Source organism: Oryctolagus cuniculus, chromosome 6, assembly GCF_051225735.1.
Source record: "Oryctolagus cuniculus isolate XC-2025 breed Fujian yellow rabbit chromosome 6, ASM5122573v1, whole genome shotgun sequence".
Taxonomy (NCBI): Eukaryota; Metazoa; Chordata; class Mammalia; order Lagomorpha; family Leporidae; genus Oryctolagus; species Oryctolagus cuniculus.
Genome location: NC_142872.1, coordinates 3,105,671 through 3,118,057, shown reverse-complemented (window position 1 = coordinate 3,118,057; position 12,387 = coordinate 3,105,671). Strand labels below are relative to the sequence as shown.

At 57.2% G+C, this 12,387-nt stretch overlaps 1 protein-coding gene and 1 long non-coding RNA gene across 6 annotated transcripts; one reads left to right on the top strand and one right to left on the bottom strand.

The window, feature by feature from the left end:
- Positions 1-2,439: 2,439 nt before the first annotated feature.
- On the bottom strand, positions 2,440-8,254 carry PGBD2 (piggyBac transposable element derived 2). Of its 5 annotated transcripts, XM_070075965.2 has the most exons (5): positions 8,021-8,230; positions 7,040-7,227; positions 5,608-5,917; positions 5,373-5,433; positions 2,440-4,557 (listed from the first exon to the last, which is right to left on the bottom strand). In XM_070075965.2, the coding sequence occupies exons 4-5, from the start codon at positions 5,387-5,389 to the stop codon at positions 2,796-2,798; spliced, it is 1,779 nt and encodes a 592-aa protein (XP_069932066.2). In that variant the 5' UTR covers positions 5,390-5,433; positions 5,608-5,917; positions 7,040-7,227; positions 8,021-8,230; the 3' UTR covers positions 2,440-2,795. The 5 variants fall into 5 exon arrangements, with proteins under 5 accessions (XP_069932066.2, XP_008250668.4, XP_017195325.4 ...); XM_008252446.5 differs by lacking the exon at positions 7,040-7,227 and having other exon boundaries at positions 8,021-8,254; XM_017339836.4 differs by lacking the exon at positions 7,040-7,227 and having other exon boundaries at positions 5,608-5,809; positions 8,021-8,239.
- Positions 8,255-8,371: 117 nt separating this feature from the next.
- On the top strand, positions 8,372-11,635 carry LOC149125943 (uncharacterized). The gene is made up of 2 exons (XR_016235008.1): positions 8,372-9,611; positions 11,278-11,635. It is a non-coding gene; the product is annotated as an uncharacterized LOC149125943 (long non-coding RNA).
- Positions 11,636-12,387: the final 752 nt, after the last annotated feature.

The following is a 12,387-nucleotide window of genomic DNA, read 5'->3' as shown; positions in this document are numbered from 1 at the left end:
CGCATCTGATGAAAAACGGGTATCCAGGACTGCTTGTGACGTCACAGTTATTGCTCCAGGGTCTCACCCTGTCCATTCTTCAACATTTGACTTTTTATATAGCACTGCACTTTTTTTATGCCATCTATGTGTTTATGAGGTCTTTTTCACTTTGGGTATCACAAATGTGATTTAGAGTATATTTTCCCAATGTCTTTGCATTTTAATTTTGTTAATGAAAATAAATCTCACAGCATTTTAAAAACTGCTGATTTCCATCTACTTGAAAGGCAGAGAGAGAGAATGAATATCTTCTATCACTGAATACCTCTCCAAATGCCCACACAGCCAGGGCAGGGTCAGGCCCAAGCCATGAGCCCAGAGCTCCATCCAGGTCTCCCATGTGGGTGGCAGAAGCCCAAACACTAAGCCATCATCTGCTTCCAGATAACATCAGCAGGAAGCAGAGGAGCTGGTACTGACCCAGCACTCTGAGACAGAATGTGGAGGTCTCAAGTGGTGGTTCAGTCCACAGCAATACAACACCCACCCCAATCTTACAGCTGTGTATCGGTAAACCTACTGATGGGTCCTCTTCTATCTACTGTTATTAAAAAAAAAAAAAAGTTCTTACCCAGAAAGAAGACATTCAACATGCTCTCTTAGATTTTACACTATTTCTCTTCTTGGTTTTGGTTTTGTTTTTTTAGGATTTTATTTATTTATTTGAGGGGTAGAGTTACAGACAGAGAGAGGGGGAGACAGAGAGGTCTTCCTTCCACTGGTTCACTCCCCAGATGGCCACAATGACCAGAGCTGTGCTGATCTGAAGCCAGGAGCCAGGTGCTTCTTCCCGGTCTCCCAGGCAGGTGCAGGGGCCCAAGGACTTAGGCCATCTTCTACTGCTTTCCCAGCCCATAGCAGAGACTGGAATAGGGGGCCATCGGGACTAGAACCGGCGCCCATGTGGGATGCCGGTTCCACAGGTGGAGGATTAACCTACTGCACCACAGCACTGGCCCTGCATTATTTCTCTTTCTTTCTTCATTTCACCAGGTTTTCATACATAAAAATATTCCCTTGTCCTAAAACATTCCCCTTAAACACGGGAATTTATAAAGGTGGAATTTAAAGCAGTGGTTAAATACATGTAATTGTCAATAGCCACCCACCTGGGAGGAAAAATAGATTCTTACATCATGCTGGTTATAAAAATGGATTCCACATGAATACATGTCTATAAGAAAAATATCTTTATCAGGAAACATGAATCCTGCAGCTCTAGTTCTCTGAATAAACACATAGCAAGTTACCTATCCCTGGAGTTTGACAGCCTTGGCTTAGCGCTCTAGAAGTTGTTGAAATGTGAACAGAAATCCTTCATCATGTTATACTTTTTTTTTTTTTTTTGACAGAGTGGACAGTGAGAGAGAGAAACAGAGAGAAAGGTCTTCCTTTTCCATTGGTTCACCCCTCAGTGGCCTCTCTGGCTGGCACACCGCGTTGATCCGAAGCCAGGAGCCAGGTGCATCCTCCTGGTCTCCCATGCGGGTGCAGGGCCCAAGTACTTGGGCCATCCTCCACTGCCTTCCCAGGCCACAGCAGAGAGCTGGACTGGAAGAGGAGCAACTGGGACCGAATCCAGAGCCCCAACCGGGACTAGAACCCAGGGTGCCAGTGCCGCAGGCGAAGGATTAGCCTATTGAGCCACAGCACCAGCCCATGTTATACTTCTTAACCATCGCCTCCAACTTAATCACAGGGAAGCATGTGGTTCAGTGGGTTAAGCCACTGCTAGGGATACCCACATCTCCTATCGGAGTGCCAGTGTGGGTCCTGTCTGTGCTTCTGATCCAACTTCCTACTAATGTGCAACCTGGGAGGCAGAGAGCAGCCCAAGTTCTTGGGTGCCTACTACCCACCTGGGAGACCCAGATGGAGCTCTTGGAACTTGGCTTCAGCATGGGCCAGACTTGGCTGTTGTGGCCATTTCAGGAGTAAACCCACAGATGGAAACTCTCTCTGCTTTGCTCTTCGTCACTCTTCCTTTCAAAGAAATGAATCTTGGGGGCTGATGCTGTGGCGCAGCAGGTTAAAGCGTTTGCCTGCAATGCCAGCATCCCATATGGGTGCTGGTTCAAGTCCCGGCTGCTCCACTTCCAATCCAGCTCCCTGCTAATGTGCCTGGGAAAGCAGCAGAGGATGGCCCAAGTCTTTGGGCCCCTGCACCTATGTGGGAGATGTGGAAGAAGTTCCTGGCTCCTGGATTGAGATCAGCTCAGCTCCAGCCATCATGGCCATTTGGGGAGTGAACCAGCAGATGGAAGACCTCCCTCTCTCTCTCTCTCTCTCTCTCTGTCTCTGTCTCTACTTCTCTCTGTAACTCATGTCTTTCAAATAAATAAAATTAAAAAAAAAACAAATAAATGAATCTTTTGAAAAAATTGTTAAATCATGACATACAATGGTAAAAGATTTTTATTGTTCATGCAAATTTTTCTTTGATAATCTTCACTGGGAACTCAAATACATCCCAAAGCAAGACTTTTACTTGAATAAGTTTAAATAAATAACAGTACAAAACACAGATTTGCTAACACTTAGGAGTATTAATGTAAATATTAATGACATCATGCATCATGATAGAACACAGTAAAACACAGCACTGTTTACAGGGTAGGAGGAAATACAAAACCCAGTCAGCAGGGATTCGGGTCTTTTCTCGACACAACTGGGTCAGAAGTGCTGCAAGTGGTGCACAGAAATGCTGCAAGTATCTCGCCATGACCACAAAGTCCAACAAGCAGGCCAAGGCGTCACCGAATGTGGTACTCCCGGAAGCACTTGGCATGGACACCCTTCTGGCATTTCTCACAGCGGGTGTTGGTCTGGGAGTGGCAGAGGGCGCACCGGGTCCTCTTGTCCTGGTGGATGATCCAGTGCCCGATCATATCGAAGCGGCTCTCCGTCTCCAGCCGCCTGCTGCGCCTGCCCTGCGAGGACGTGTCCGCATTGCTCTCCAGGTACACGCAGGCCACGTATCTCCGGAAGGCCAGGAGGTCCACCTGGGCGTCCTGGCAGCAGATCCTGTGCAGCTGCCACGCGTTGTTGAGGGCGGCATCGATGACGTAGCCAATGAAGCTTGAGTACCACTTCATGCCGCGGATCTTCACCTTATACTTGGCGATGTTCTGGTCCATCCGGCCGACGCCTCCCACCTTCTCCTGGTACAGCTTCACCAGCAACGGCTGGTGCACCTGCGTCCGCGTCTTGGCCGCCCCCGCGTGCCGGCTGGTCAGCCTCACTGGCTCTATGCCCACGGCGTTGGAGCAAATGTTGACCACGCGGCTGTCGTGCCAGCGGCACATGATGATCTCCTCGCTCTCGTCGACTTTGTAATCGAATGAACCCCGCTTCATTTTCTTCAGTTCTTTGGGGTCTTTGAGGGGGCACTGCTCAGTCCTGTACTCACGCACGGTTCCTGTGGCCTTCACTCCCTTTCTCCTCAAAATGGACATCAGTTTGACACTTGTAAAGACCTTGTCAAACAATATGTGGTAGGGCAGAAAGCCGCGCTCCTGCAGCGCGTCCACAAACTTGATGACCATGCTGCCGCTGAGGTCCAGGCCCCTGCCCGGCTTTGTGAACAGCGTGCCCTGCGAGGGCTCGAACCACACCAGGTAGCCCCGGCTGGTCGTGCCGCACCAGATCTTGTAGCCGAGGCGCACGGGCTTCCCGGAGCGCAGCCGCTTGGACCCGCGGTGCCCGAAGTACTCGCACATGGACTCCCCGAAGCTGTAGAACTCCTCCAGGGGCGCGTGCTTCTGGAAGTTGCCGTTCATGCGGACGATGAGGGGCCTGACCTTGGCAAACCTATCGCTCTCGTCCAGCTCGCTGTTATCTGCAAAGTGCAGGTAGGAGAAAACCAGCTCGAACCTGTCCCTCCTGATGGCATCAGCCACGAGATGGTGATGCGAGTCGGGAGAGGTTTCCCAAAACATCCTTCTCCTCGGATAGGAGACGTAGCCGCTCAGGATCAAGATGCCCAAAATACACTTCAGCTCTTGGGCCGTGACGCCCAGGTTCACGTTCTTCTGCCAGGCGTAACGATTGGTTTCGTCGACAATGAAGTTAATGGTTCCTTCGTCAAAGAACAACTCAAAGAGGCCCACAGGACTCAGCTCCTGGCTTTTGAGGTCCTCCATGTGAGGATCCGAGGCCGGCCAGCTGCCGAAGTCCGGCCGGATGTCTCTCTTGGTCCACACGCGCTGCGGCTCCGCCCCCGCCTTCTGCCTCTCGCCGGCCGGCTGCAGCTCTGGGGCTCCGTCCTCCTCGCTGCTGCCAGAGTGGTCGGACACCACAGAGGCGTGCAGCACGCTGCCCGGCAGCTGAGCCCCTGGCCGGCCGTCCTCGTCCCCCGAGTCCTCGTCTGTGAAGTCCCCTGAGGCGTTGTCGGGTGGGGCGATGAAAATCTCCTCCCTGTCGGGGCCAGACTCCTCCTCCTCCAGGGCGCTCAGCACCTCCAGCAGCTTAGCGGCCCTCGCCCTGCGGCGGGCCCCGCTCCCAGAAGTGACACCTCTGCAGCAACAGGAAGGGTCAGGAGGGCCATTCCCAGAGCCAGGGCTGCGTCCAGCGGCAGCCTCACAGGCCTGGCAGCACCAGGCCCGGCACCAGGCCCGGCGCGGGGCTGAACAGGGCAGGCTTTGGAGGCGGAGGCCATCTAAGCAGGCATCTGCTTCCTTTCCTGCTTTACAAATTGGCGCTGAACCTGGGGGCTGCTGTCAGTCATCAGCCCGGAGAACGGTGACGGCCGCGGGACGCCAGTCACCAGAGCAGCGCCCACTGCTGTCCCCCGCCTGGGCCCTCAATGGGCCCCTCCAGCCCTGGCGTGAACCTTGCAGCGCACCAGAAGTGCTGACCCACTCCAGCCTCCCCTCCCAACGCTGACTCCGCCATCCCCGGGGCTGACCTCAGGGACGCAGCGATGCGCCCACCTGAGCTGTGGTGGCCAGCAGGGGAGGGGAGAGCCGAGAGCCTTTCTGTGGGCCCAGGAGCCGTCTTCACACCTTCCCGGCCCAGCCTCCTCGGCTTCACGGGGCGGATTCGGGCCCACAGACCAGGGCTTTTGCAGCCCTAACGTCCCAGCCCCCGCTCTCCCCAGACTGTCAACCCTGTCTGCACGTGGCTGTCCCAACCCTGGCCATGGAAACCTGCTGTGTCCACCATGTTCTCACGTCTGTGGACACATGGGTGCCGCACTCCCATCAGCCTCGCCTTCTGTCACTCCCTCTCCCTCCCCCACCCCCGCCTGCCTCCTTTATTAAGCCCCGTGGACACCAGCGGTTTAGTGAGACGAGAACCAGGGGCTAACAACGTCCCAGGCACACTCCTACCTCGAGGCTGAGGCCATGGTGAACTTGGAAGACGAGGCTGCCCTGCCCAGAGTCCACGCATCTGTAAGACAGTGAAAGTCCACTTCAAAGCTCACGTCTCCACCAACGGCACAGCGGGGTCTTGCCCACCACTCACGGACGAGCACAGGAGCCTCAGGGCCCCACCGCCAGAGGGAGGGGCTGGGCAGACACAGGAAGCAGCTCCCGGTCCTCGCCGGCGCCTCAGACAACATACCTGGGCACCTTCTCGCAGTCGGCACCGCCGGGGCGTCTGCCGTGTCCGTGTCCGGTCCTGGGCACCACGGAATGGCCGCCGCAACACGGCCGCCTAGCTGCCAATTCCAAACGCTTTCCCAGACGTCGCCAGATGCCCCGGGAGACAAAGTCGGCCCTGGGTGACGACGGCTGTTCCAGATCAGCGCTGCCCGTGGAGCTCCCTGCGAGGGCAGGAAGCCGTGACGCCACCACGTCCGACACGTGACAGTGAGCTTCCCATTCTAGACGAGCGTCATCAGCTCTGTGGTAAACAGTCATGTGCGGCTGCTCTGTTACAACGAAATCCTAAACTTGTAAAGAACTAATTATGAAAATGCAAAAATAAAATATGTACATGACCCCAGAACAGGGGAGTCCTTCTTGAAGGAAATACCGCAACTTAACTCTACACCTAACTTCATCGAACGTCCAACAGCTCCGCAGAGCTGGTCTCTAAGACAGAGCCCAGAGACACCCCCACCCGCTGGTGCTTACAGCCCTGCGCCCTCCTCCCGAGCAGGCCGCCCCGCTCACTGCTGACAGACAGTGCGGCCCAGTGGTGGGAGCAGACGCCCAGGACTGGGGCTCCTAAGCTGCTCGGTCTCTACCCTCGGTCACTCCAGGAGGTCAGCTGCCGTCTGAGCCGTCGCGGGCAGGGGCCCTGAGCCACCGTGCAGCAGCCCTGAGGACCCCTCCCATCAGCCACCAGGTGGGGCCCCGGCCGCAGGTGCCTGTGTGCTCTTGGGCTCCTAAGGGGTGGCAGCAAGGCCAGATCTGCACAGCGAGGGAGGGCAGGGCAGTTCCCCGAGGAGGGGACGACTGGGCAGGGCCACAGGAAGAACAATGCCTGAGTGTGGGGGGGGACAGCACCCCAGAGAGGATGAACAGCACAGGAAGAGATGGCTAAGCCGGCCGGGCCACAGGAGGAACCCGAGGGACAAAGAAGTCTGGAGCAGCTGGCAGGGCCCCGAGGCTTCCATCCAGGGCCCCGAGACTCCATCCAGGGCCCCGAGGCTCCATCGGAGACCCCCAGGCTCCATCCAGGCCCCCAGGCTCCATCAGGGACCCCAGGCTCCATCCAGGGCCCCGAGACTCCATCCAGGGCCCCGAGGCTCCATCGGGGACCCCAGGCTCCATCCGGGCCCCCAGGCTCCATCCAGGGCCCCGAGGCTCCATCGGGGACCCCAGGCTCCATCAGGCACCCCAAGCTCCATCGGGCACCCCAGGCTCCATCGGGCACCCCAGGCTCCATCGGGGACCCCAGGCTCCATCCAGGCCCCCAGGCTCCATTGGGCACCCCAGGCTCCATCGGGGACCCCAGGCTCCATCCAGGCCCCCAGGTTCCATCGGGGACCCCAGGCTCCATCAGGGACCCTGTGTTTATCCTAAGAGCGTGACTGCCAGGTCCATACCTTCAGCAAGCTCCTCTGACAGGCAGCACAGTGTGCAGATGGAAGGCCAGGCCAGGAGCACGCGGGCAGAATCAATGAGACAACGGAGGCCGGCTGCAGGCTGAGCTCGGGCTCCATGGGCCTGGGCCACCGAGAAGCCCGGCTGGAGTCACACACAGATCACCCAGGGAGCAACCCAGAGCCAGCACCTGAGAGGCCAGGGGGCCCAGAGGACGCTCACACCTGACCAGGACCCCGGCAAGGAGAAAGCACCCTACTCGGGGCTATGCTATGCTCAGGCCCTTGGGGAGAGGGCAGGGCCTGCTGGGCACAGATGCTGGGCCACCAACAGCACGGCCGACTGGCAGACCAGCTCCAGCAGGCCCCGAGATGACGAAGCAACCTGCGACCCGCGTGAACCGCAGCTGGGGAATTCTTTGCACTAGACTTGCAACTTTATAAAATTATTTCAAGATGAAAATTATTTTTAAAAAGTAACTTATAAATGTAAATCCTTCAACGCCAGATGCAAACCGGCTCAGGAGAGGCCAGTGTGGAACACGGGTAGCCTGCCTACTGCCCATCTTGTATCAAAAGAAAAACAGGAAACAGAGTCCCAGGGATGCCAAAGAGGGGAGGCAGCAGAAGGCCGGACGCCCCGCTCTCCGTAGCCAGGCCCCGCCCCACAACCCCGCTCCCCGTGTTCAGGCCCGCCTACAGCACCCACCTCCTCGGTCAGGCCCCGCCCCGCCTGCGTTCTCCGTAGCCACACCCCCCAGCTATTCCTCTCCAGCCAGGCCCCGCCCACATCTTGAGCTGAGCCCGGCCACGCCCACCCACCTTGACTGCCCAATGTCCATCCCGCCAAGGCTGGACCCGCCCCTGCCCCGCCCCTGCCCCGCCCCGCCCCGCCCCGCCCCTTACTCCGCCAGCCGCGGCCTCACCCCGGGAGCGCCCCCTAGCGGCCCCGGAGCTCGGTGCTAGCAGGCCCATTGTCCTCACCGTCCGTGCGCCGCCACAAGGGCGGACGCTGGGCGCCGCCGAGAAAGCGCAGCGCCAGACGCCGCTGCTCCCGCACTCAGGCCAGGGCCTCGCTTGCGGCGCAAGCGGCCCGACGCCTGCCCGCTCCGGCCAGGGAGAGACGCGCAGCCATCGCTGGCACCAGGCGTCGCGGCCGCGCAACGTCCGGCACAAGAGCGCTCGCGGCGCCTCGGCCCGCCTCCGGCCACGCCTCCCCCGGGCCACGCCCCGGCCCGCGCGACCACCGAGACGGCCGGACCTCCGCGGCGCCTAGAGGGGACCCGGAAGTGCCTCGGAGCCGGGCGCCCTAGCGGCAAGGAAGCCCCTGGAGGAGGGGCGCCGTCCGGCTTCCCCGTCCCGCTTTCCCTCCCGAGTCCCAGCCCCCGTTGCTGGGGCGAAGCGGGGTCGCGGAGGAAGGCCTTTACTGCGGGGGGCGGTGCTTCCCAAGCGTAGTCCCCAAATGACAGCAGCATCACCCTGGAGTTGGTAGCCTGCAAGCCCTGGGCCCGCACCCGGAGCGGGGCGTGGGCGTCCGCTCCCTGCAGGCCCTGCAGGCCGTGGCGGTGCCCCCGCCGCTGTGAGGCGGCTGTCCAGGCCTGCGTCTTTCTTCCGTGGCGGGGGTCGCCCGAGAAGTGCGGAGAGCCTTGACACTCAGAGCCGCCCGAGATCAGCGTTGGCCGGGGGTCCCTGCGTTTCCTCAGCCCCTGGCTTCCTGTATTCTTAGTTGCTGAGAATCCGACCTTAGGCTGTGGGCCTGGAGCTCCCGGGCGTCCTCCTGCCTGCTGAGTGGCAGCAGCCCGTCCCAGGCCACCAGCTTGTGCGACCCCCTGGGGAGTCACTGTCCCCCGGAACCTGGCAGCCCGTCCCAGGCCACCAGCTTGTGCGACCCCCTGGGGAGTCACTGTCCCCCGGAACCTGGCAGCCCGCTGCGTACCTCCACCTGTGGGCTTCCCGAAAAGCTAGAAAGCTTTGCCTAGACAAAGCCCAGAGCGAGCTCCGCAGAAAAGGCGGCAGTGCAGGGTCTGACCTGGCCCTCCACCCTGGCACGGAGGGGTTGTTTGCCTGTTCCGGGTAAAGTGTGTGCCGAAACTCCTGGGCCATGGCTGGTGGAGCAGAGACAAAGGCTCAGCCCTTCTCAGCCCTCATGTAAGAGTGGCCGGGCCGCTGGGGTCGGGGCCTCCTGCCGCACGTTCCGCGTGTTCCGTGGATGTGCACGCGGCAGTTGGTCACCCACCTCTGCGGATTTCTCTCTGAACAATGTGGTCTGGCCATAGGTTCGTATTCCGCCTCCTCTCTGTTCTGCGCCTCTTTTCCTAAAGATGCCCATGTGCGGAATCCATTCAGCCAGGGGGATGGAGGGCCAGCCGTGGGAGGGCGAGGGAGCCGTGCCAGTGAGGCCGGGCCTGGCTCCTAGCTCCTTGCTCCCGGCACCTGTGTGTGCCGTTCGTTCATTCGGCGAGTGTTCCCTGCGTGCCCATCCTGAGACAGGCTCTGCTCTGGCACCACTGCTAGAACAGAGCAGAAGGCAAAGACAGGAAACCCTGAACTCCAGCGAGAGAGCGACAGGAAACAAGTGAGTTTACCTGGGTGGACGTGCTGACCAAACCCCGGAGTCAGGGAGAAGGGTCATTGCTGGGGTTGGAGAGAGAGGGCAAGGGTGCAAGGCCCTGCGGGGACAGTGGGTCTTGTTACAGCCTTGCAGGGCTAAGGAAGTGGGAGCCCCGATCCCGTTGGCGTGCGGTGGTTGGGCCGCTTGGTCACCTGACTTTTGGTTGGCCAGCCTGGATGCTGGAGAGGCCAACACTTACTGTACAAGGTGGAGACCGGCCAGAGCCTAAGACGGCGCTGGTTTCACTCACAAAGGGGATGATCGTGGCAGAGGGCGTGGAGAATGCACTGTGAGTGCTGTGACTGGGGAGGCCACATGGGAAGGTCGTGGCCGAGGAGGAAGCAACGTGCAACGAGGGGCAACGCGTGCAGAATTCAAGCAGAACTGCAGGGGCAGAGAGAACGGCATCTGGGAGGTCTCTGAGGTGGGAGCAAGCCTGGGTCACCCAGACTCGGAATGGCTGGAGCCGAGGTTGGAGCCGAGGTCACCCAGACTAGGAATGGCTGGAGCCGAGGGCAGAGTTGAGGTCACCCAGACGCAGAATGGCTGGAGCCAAGGGCAGAGTCGAGGTCGCCCAGGGGCAGAACGGCTGGAGCCGAAGGCAGAGTCGAGGTCACCCAGGGGCAGAATGGCTGGAGCCGAGGGCAGAGTGGAGGTCACCTGAGGGCAGAGTCGAGGAAAAGCCTGGGGAGGGTGGGCTGAGGCGGAGTAGCTCCTCTGGAGTGAAGCTGATGCGCTCAGGTCTGGTGTCTGCCGCGTGCATGCACGCGTGTTTGCTGTGCGGATGGACGTCTGGCACAGCAGGGTGAGTCACCCCTTGCAACACTGGCTCCCCCTGTTGGAGTGCCTCCTTCAAGTGCTGCCTGCTGTGCTTGCCACCCAGCCCCCTGATGATGGGCCTGGGAGGCCGTTCCTTGGCACCCACGTGGGAGACTTGGAGGGAGTCCCTGGCTCTTGGCTTCTGCCTGGCCCAGCCCTGGCTACTCTGTTGCAGTTAACTGAAGAGTGAAACAACTAATGAAAGCCTCTCTCTCTCTCTCTGTGCCTTTCAAGTAAAATAAATCATTTTTTAAGTTAATAAAAAGATCAGCACTGCATCTAGGTGTTTATGGAGTTATGAAGAGCCCACATAGCCGTTTCTAGTGTACTACTTTGAATTAAGCTACATTAATGATTTAATGTCAAATCCTTTGAAAAAAAAGTTTCAAAATTTGGTGTAAAGTAGGGGAAAGAACTGTGTAATAGGAGTTAGAAAAAATTAAGGCAGAAGTCTTAGGAAAAACATGTATGTTCTGAAATCATCTGTGATTGAGAAATAGGCCAAGTTTTATAAAGAAAAATTTTGTAAAACTATTAAAATGAAGTGCATTATGTTGTAAAAACTACTTACAAAAATGCAATTAGAGATACTTAAGGAGAGAAAGGACTTGAATGAAACTCGCACATTTGTTTACTTTGCTTCTCATGTATGAACCTATGCACGTCTTGGGTGAGATTTTACCTGTAAACATTCTCATGTCTGTCAAACTAAAGAATATTCATGGTATGGTTGATGCTGTTGCTGAATGATATTCAGCCAAAGCTCAGCTACAAATCGCTTTATTTACATGAAGGTCTTCAATGTCCACAGCAAAATCACAGCCTACCCAACAGTTAAGAATGCCAGATGCGGCATAGTGGGTAATGCCACCACCGGCAGTGCTGGCTTCTCATATGGCCACCAGTTCAAGTCCCAGCAGCTCCACTTCCGATCCAGCTCTCTGCTATGGCCTGAGGAAGCAGTAGAAGATGGCCCAAGTCCTTGGGCATACACACCTGCATGGGAGACCCAGAAGAAGCTCCTGGCTCCTGGCTTCAGGTCGGTGCAGCTCTGGTCATTGCAGCCAGTTGGGGAGTGAACCAGCGGATGAAAGACCTCTATCTGTCTCTCCTTCTCTCTGTGTGTAACTCTGACTTTCAAATAAATAAATAAATCTTTTATATATTTATATATATACAGATATATATAAAGAATGCCACATACATGACGCAAAGTTGTGGAGGATCATAGATAAGTCACTAAACCGTAAAGATGTCATATTTACAAGAACAAGTGATTTTTGGCAAGATGACCCAGGGGAAAGAACCAGAAGCTAGGTGTAGTTTTAGGCTAGGCTTTCATGATGAATGGGCACAGGGTAAGAAGAGGTACACTGCTCAAGTGGCTGCCTGTTTCTTGAAGCTTGCTTGTTGTGAGTGACACTGTGGGTGACCCAGTGCTGATGGAGATGGGATTGTTGGGACACACTGTGCACTATGTGGCTCTCATGCTCTGTGTCAGGAATTACCATTGGTGGAGAACACCCGGGGACAGTAGATGTCCAAGTACTCTTGTTAGAGTTCTCCAGAGAAGCAGAGCCAGCAGGATATGCACACGCACACACACACATGTGCACATGCACACACACATGCACACAACATGTGCACATGCACACACACGCACACACACAATTTGTATCTGCCAAGAGATTTAGCACGAGGCACCGGCTCATGAGATCACAGTAGCCAAACCTCTGCCGTCTGCAAGCTGACAACCCAGAGAAGCCAATGGTCAGTCAGGTCCCGGTCCAGGTCCAGGTCCAGGAGCCAGGGAAGAAATCCCAGGCCAGGGGTAGGAGAGGACAAGTGGCCCAGCCCAGGCAGTCAGGCAGGGAGCAAAGTGGGCAAATTTCTCCTTCCTCCACCCTCTGTCCTATTTAGG